This window comes from Mercenaria mercenaria, chromosome 17, assembly GCF_021730395.1.
Source record: "Mercenaria mercenaria strain notata chromosome 17, MADL_Memer_1, whole genome shotgun sequence".
Taxonomy (NCBI): domain Eukaryota; kingdom Metazoa; phylum Mollusca; class Bivalvia; order Venerida; family Veneridae; genus Mercenaria; species Mercenaria mercenaria.
The window spans coordinates 3,468,181-3,475,666 of NC_069377.1; the positions used below are offsets into that span (position 1 = coordinate 3,468,181).

General features: G+C 35.5%; 1 protein-coding gene across 1 annotated transcript; it reads right to left on the bottom strand.

The window, feature by feature from the left end:
* Positions 1-2,680: 2,680 nt before the first annotated feature.
* Positions 2,681-6,546, bottom strand: LOC123549348 (uncharacterized). Its single transcript, XM_053528676.1, has 8 exons — positions 6,541-6,546; positions 6,155-6,363; positions 5,731-5,914; positions 5,387-5,551; positions 4,774-5,220; positions 4,530-4,599; positions 4,023-4,373; positions 2,681-3,785 (listed from the first exon to the last, which is right to left on the bottom strand). The coding sequence occupies exons 1-8, from the start codon at positions 6,544-6,546 to the stop codon at positions 3,484-3,486; spliced, it is 1,734 nt and encodes a 577-aa protein (XP_053384651.1). The 3' UTR covers positions 2,681-3,483.
* Positions 6,547-7,486: the final 940 nt, after the last annotated feature.

Here is a 7,486-nt window from a genome sequence, read left to right on the forward strand (position 1 = left end):
TAGATACTGATACAGTAAAACATTCTATGGTTTAGACTGCATCTTTAATGCTTCATGAAGAGGTTTTTATAAAAGAAAAAAGACGCGGATACCAGATGTCAATCTGCACAGAATTACATATACGTCCCTGGGAAAGCATTTCAAAAATAAAAAATCGGGTATTAACAGCACGTGAATTGCCTTGTTTGTACACGATTTTTCTCCTGTTAATACATGGGCGGAACCAGCGAAAAAAGTAGTTTTTATGCAAGAATGTTTGTTTGTTTGTTTTGGGTTTAACGCCGTTTTTTCAAGAGTATTTCAGTCATGTAACGGCGGGCAGTTAACCTAACCAGTGTTCCTGGATTCTGTACCAGTACAAACCTGTTCTCCGCAAGTAACTGCCAACTTCCCCACATGAATTATCAGAGATGGAGGACGAATGATTTCAGACACAATGTCTTTTATCAAATCGTCACGAAGAACATATGCCCCGCCCGAGGATCGAACTCGCGATCCCGCGATCCGTAGACCAACGCTCTCCCTACTGAGCTAAGCGGGCGGGCAAAAATAAAATGGAACTTTATGTTGTGTGCGTCTTTCTAATTCTATATATTATACAGTGACGTAGCGAGTGTATGGGTCAGTGTAAAGGTTGTATGAATGTGTTCACCAGTTTTGCACGCGCATGAATACTAACCCCGCGAAACATTTTCTTCCCGCCTATCTTTCTATTCTCTGGACACTCCACTTCTTTGTTCTGTACTAGTAAGACGTACTTGGCGGTACTGTCTAAAGTATACTATGATATGATTAGAAGTTTTCTATACAGACATATAATCTGTTTAGATCTTTTGTAAGTGATCCTGGTAAGAATTATTTATTCTTTTCATGAAATTGTATCATAATTTGTATTGACATTCGAATGCTGATACTTATGAAACTTGTAAATTTATATGTTGATGTTGAACGATTTGTAAAATAGATGTTATCATTTCTTTTAGGCTTTGTCGATATAGACAGAATAAAAGTGAGTTACGATAGACAGCCGACTTGATCACTGTTTGAGATAAGAGTTATCAAAGCGCTATCGCTTTTTTGCTCACAAGGGGAGAAAACGCTAACAACGAAATTGACTTAATCGTAGTATTTGCACACTTCCTTCCCCTGATAAATGAGAAAAATTTCTCAGTATTGTTGGTTCTAATACTATAAACCAAGCCCCGGTTACATATAGAAACAAAAATTCATATTCTAATATTCATAATATGACCAAAATTTCAATTTGAAAGAAAGATTTTTTAAGCCAAATCTGGAGGCATGCTGCTTTAATGCATTATAAACGCCACGTGCATGGTGGGAAATGGAAAAATGAATTTTATCGACATCTACACAAGTGCGAAATACAGAAAATAATCAGTGGCACGATGACATCTTGATTGACAGAATTCTTTCGGTGACCATCAACGCTCTCAATGAAATTTAAAGCATGATCAAGACAGCAATTCCATTGTTTTACATCTGAGGGTACTTATGATAAATTTGAATTTCAAATGCGATTGATTGTGCACGCTTGTAAAAACAATTACGTTGTGGACACGTTATTATAATTTGGGTAAATAAATCAAAAGCGGGAACTATTATGTTCTGTCCCTTTCTGATCCTGAGAATAATATGGTATTCATTAAAAAAAACATCTCTCTCAATTAAACTCGTAGGCGCTGCCACCGAAAACGTTATGAATGGCGCCATTTTTATTCGACGTCACCGGACAAAATTCATCAATAGATCTATATCGTATGTTGATATGAAAATAGCTCAGAATCTCGCGTTTCACGACATGAATTACAGAAAGCTAAAATCCTGAAAATGAATGTTACCTCTCGTCGCGCTTATCATCCAAAACAGTGATTGATAATATCGACATAATAGGATAAATCCCGTTTTCCGGTATTTCGTCAATTTTGTCAGCGATTTTCAGCATATGGGTATCCGAGTGAAAAGGTAATCATATCTCAGTTCGTAAATGTCTGTTTTATCATTTTGACCAATATTTTGTTCATATGAAAAAGAAAGATTATCTCTTTAGGTCAGTGGGAAGTAACCATCGAGGCCTCCGATTGGTTGAAAAAGTATATGGTATTCTGCAGTATATATCTACCATGTAAAGTGATCGGATGGTAGTGGTTTCGTCAAATCACCGGTTCGTCATACTTGATTTATATAGAAAGTGAGAAGTGGTTTCGCCATACTTATTGTTATAGTGTAATAATGATTGTTTGTTGGTCGTTTTATTGTTGATGTACTTTGTGTGGCAAACAAGTTGTTAATTTTGAAAAGATAATTTCAAAGCTAATTATTTATACAGAAAATGAAAAGAAAAATTAATGATATAATTGCCGATCGATATTTAAGATATATAGAGATTTAGTTTTTGTTAAACTAATTCTTATGGACGAAACTTATGTATTTATTACTGGTTACAAATGTTAATTTCGACGCAAGACAATTTATTTTTCAAAATGTTAAATTTGAATTAATAAAAAATTAAGAATTTCTATTGAGAATTAAAACATTTTAAAATTATTTTGAAAATATGAATTTGATAATAAAAAAAATAGATTCTACTATAAAAAGTAAAATTTAGATATATATTTAAAGTAAAAGAATTAAAATTCTTATCTTAAGAAGTTAGCGTAACGGTCCCCAAAGCTTAACAGATGATCGATGATTATTATACTTAAAATGTGCTAAATTCCTTGCATTTCTAGAATGTCAGTGAGGTGCTAATTGTGGCACATTCTGCTCATTAAATTCCCGACATTTCATAGATGTTTCTAATTAGAAATTAATTTATCATCAAAATGTATTTGCAGAAGAAAAACAAAGCGTTTTATATTTTTACATTTATTTACATCATCACAAAAGACACACATTCAACAATGAAAATAAGAAGCACATTTAATACACAATACAATTTTAACATTATAATACACATGTCAACTCTGAAAAAGAAAAAAAAAGGCAATCAATAGCACATTCAATACACAATACAATTTTATACATTATAATACATAAGCCATGTAAACTCTGAAAAAGAAAAAGAAGCAATTAATATCACAGTCAATACACAATGCAATTTTATACATATCATGTCAACCCTGAAAGAAAAAGAAACAATATCACATTCAATATCAATACAATATAATTTTATACATTATAAAATATCACATTCAATATCAGTACAATATAATTATATACATTATAATACACATGTCATGTCAACCCTGAAAAGAAAAAGAAACAATAGCACATTTAATACAATATAATTTTATACATTATAAAATATCACATTCAATATCAATACAATATAATTATATACATTATAATACACATGTCATGTCAAAAAGAAAAAGAAAAAGAAGCAACAGAACATACGCATTTAATGTACAATACAATACACTACAAAACACACATTTTCAATGTCAGTTTCTTTGATTTAATTTATACATCTTCTTGTACCGCGCTGTTGGTAGATCCAGTGGAAGGTCCGAGCCCCGCGATGTTGCTGCATCTACGTAGAAGTTGTGTCGTCGTCAGTTCACCGTCTTCGTATTTGTCCCAAGCGTCAAACAATGCCCCATGGAGTCTGGCGTATCTTGCTCTGTGAAGCCTCGTCAGTAGAAGGGCTGATACAAGCCTGATTTGGAGATCTACCGTCTTGGCCTCTCTGCGAAGCAAAGGTACAAGCAGGTAGAACTCCAAATCAGCCCGACCAGCCCGGGTGTTGATTCTTCTATGCCACCCTGAAAGTAAAAAGAAATACTAATGTTACATTTATCGTTATTTAATACAGAAGATAACATTGCATACATAAACTTGCATACAATTTATGATCAAACAGATCAAGCAAAACACATGGCAGTACCACAACACAACTAAAGGTAAATGTCAGTAAATTTATTAAAACAAAACAGCTTTATGTTAATTTATGTCTAATTCATGGAACCATCAATTTACAGAAGTCTGAAAAGTTTGGTCACCTTCAACGTCGTTGTTTGTCCTGACCGTCTCCCTGAACACACTCCAGTGGTTCGGCTGCCACATACTTCCTTCTATCCACGTACCCTGGACATACTGCGTCACGTGCAGGATTGGGCCGCCGACTTCTAAAGCTTGCTGCTTCAACTGGTGGAAAGCCGATGGAATTTGCTCTGAAGGGAGGTATGGCAGACTCAGCAGTTTCCGTAAGTACCTGTACTTGTCTTCTTTTTTCAGGTAGGCAGTGGCGAGAACCTCGGACTGGATTTTACGGTAAACCCGCTGACTCCAATGGAACACACATCCCTTCAGAACACACCCCGGAAAAACTTCCCTTAATGCCTGCCAGGCAGCTGAAAATAAAATAAATAGAAATTAATATATTTCTGCATGAATAATGATTGTATTATGTATTAAATGTTATATGAAAGTTGTATAATAGTTGTCTAATGAAAGTTATTTAACCACTATAGAATTTCACATTATACAAAATCGATTTTTCTACTTACCAGCTTCAAAGTCCAGCATGAACCATTCAACCTGCGGGCGTTCCAGCTTACTACGTAGACTGGTCAGCACCTGAAAATAGAAAAGAATATTTTAGTTGATAAAAAATACTGAAACATAGTTAGAAATGCTTGGTCTGTTTATTATTTTATGCTTTGTCTGTTTATTATTTTATTTTAAAACGTACTTAAACTATTAAAGATCTGTTATGCAAGTAATATATCAATATATAAAGGAATTAAGTACCGCAATATAATCCTGCTTTGTTCTCCGTGACATCAGTACGTAGGCGAGTGGTACTTGTTTGGCATCTTCACCCTTTCGGACGAACGCGTGGACAGACATTAACTGGTAAAACGGGCGTTTCACCAGTTTGAAGGTGCCATCCAAGAACCACCGCCTGGCCTGTTTAAGCTGCTGTAACTGAGGTGTTGTGGCAAGAAATATGTGCCTCTGGTCGTCTACCCGGATGTCGTCCGCAACGAAGTCTGGTCCGATGAAAGTGGGATTGATCTCGAAATCCACCGTAGTTGGGTCCGTTGGTCGGAGATTCTGCCGATGAAGATTGGCGGCCCTGATAAGAAGATCTGGTTTCGGTAGAGCGAATTCTTCTGCCGAAATCAGATCCTTCATCACGGTCTCCACAATTTCACCGGCAGGCCGGAAAACATTTTCCCGAGCAACTTGCTTCACCTGCAATGAAAAAAGAAATTGCGAAATGAACATGTTTAGATTTAATTGCAATTGGAATATAAATAAACCGTTTTCATATTTAAGTTAAATATATAAATTAAATAACAATCATTGAATAACGACTTTCCATGCCCATCCTGTTAATTATTATGTCGATAAAAATTACCTTCGCTGCTATCGTCACCTTCTTCAGAGCGCCAGGCACAGCGGGATGCTGGTGTCCATTCAGACTGGGTGTGAATAAGTCCCCGTACTGCTTCACACTTGCCATACACTTGAAGTTCCTGTTGCGTATACTGCATGTCCAGTATACGCGACCCTCTTTAACATTCTGAAATGAAAATAACATAGTTATAGATAAACAGATGTAAAATGTTACAGGAAAGTTACAGGATATCAACTGAAAACTGATATTATAAATGATTGAACAATCGAACTATTGAAATATAACCATAAACTTGAAGTATAAAAATGCATTGTTTTTATTAAGAGAAATAATAATAAACTTACCCTTCGTGTGTATGTATAACCATCACTACTGACCAGTTTCTGTCCCCCGCGTTTGGTACCACCTTCCACTACGTTGAAGGTAACTGGGGCGTCATCTGGAATTGAATCGTCAAGGGAGCGATCTCTTAAGGATTCATCCAGTTGTGGTGCCGGTTGACTGAAGGATCTGCCGTCATCGAAGGACCTGTGGAATATATTTGCAACATTTATTATAACTATTATTATTATTGTTGTTATCATTATTATTATGCAAATTAAAGCTGAAAAATCGCCATATGACCTTCTATGTGTTGGTGCCACGTTTAATCCAACAAAAAAAAATATGCACATTCCAGAAATTGTATAATATGGTTAGGTAACATCCTTCGTATTTTAATTCATACCGGTTTCTAAGTTAAAATTCGTAATAAATAATTTAACTAACCTGTCTTCGATGAAGCTACTTTGTAGATCCATCTCCGGCATGGAAGAGTCTGCGCTGTCTCGAATAACGTAAGTAGCATTGAGCAGTTCATGGACTGGGGATATTGATCTGCTGCGAACAGGTGGGATGCTGAGATCGACATTGAGCAGTTCACGGACTGGGGATGTTGATCTGCTGCGGACAGGTGGGATGCTGAGATCGGCGTCGACCTGAAAATAAAAGAATACATTTGTTTAATTGTATATCAATTATTTAGTATCTACAGATCATTTGTAAAATTAAAATATACTTAAATCAATGTTATTCATATTATACTTGTATTTAAGTAAATGACATTAATTTTTTAACAACTAAACTTAGCTACTAGTATGGGCTTAAAACAATACCTGCATTTTGTGTGAGAAATATGCATGTTCTATCAGTAAGGCATTTTAATGAAGGTTATAATGCAGTAATTTGGTCAAAAATGTGCTTCTGTGGTCGAAAGAAGTCCCTAATAAATAGATCCTAATTTTTCCATTTTTCGCGCATTTGTGCGTAAGTCGGGGGCCAAATGGGCATTATTTCACTCATGGAATGAATTTTACATGAAATAGGACACTTTTCATGCTAATATTCGCATGTTTTCGAGTTGTTTACTTGAAAACGAACGGACTGTGTCTAAATGCAGACTTGGAGCACCGGTATAAATTACAGACTCTGGTACATACCGGATTAACTAAATTTGAACGGAAATAGCTTAAATGTATATTTTGTAACCATGGTGATACTAACCCTAACCTTTAGTCAGTATTTTATGCATATTGTACACTAAATGCATGCGGACATGCAAAAATATGTATATTTTTGCAGTGCGCTACAACTCATTATCACTTTTGGGCATGCGCAGAAGACCGCTCCAAGTCTGCAATGAGTTACATCGAAACGAAAGTAGGGTGTTTATTCTGCGGACCGCTTTCTGAAATGTGGCAATATGAGGGTGCCTGACTTCAGTTGACTTGCATTTCACTGCATACTATTCAACACCCCTTTTTCTTTTCGTTTTCTTGAAGCATATGTATGGATATCTTGTGGAAAATAGGTCTACGACGGAGTGAAAATCTAGAAACTGTAACAAAATCGTTCTGAAGTAGCTGAATTTTATATGAAACAAAGAACAATTTCTTTTATTGGTATATAACCTGAAAAATAAAAAAAAATCATTACCGGACTATGGGTAGCCGAGTTCAAAGAGAAAAAAGTGCCCAAAAGTGATGGTCAACATATATATTTCCTGCAGTTTTTCGATAGTTCTTGGATAGTTCTTTCAACCTGAGTGATGGCATCAAAAGT

What these genes read in the sequence shown, in the direction of transcription:
- LOC123549348 (XM_053528676.1), bottom strand. An exon ending in CAAAGCAGGATTATATTGCG is followed by an intron (nt 4,600 to 4,773) that starts GTACTTAATTCC and finishes TTCTATTTTCAG; the next exon opens with GTGCTGACCAGTCTACGTAG. An exon ending in GACAAACAACGACGTTGAAG is followed by an intron (nt 3,786 to 4,022) that starts GTGACCAAACTT and finishes TTTTACTTTCAG; the next exon opens with GGTGGCATAGAAGAATCAAC.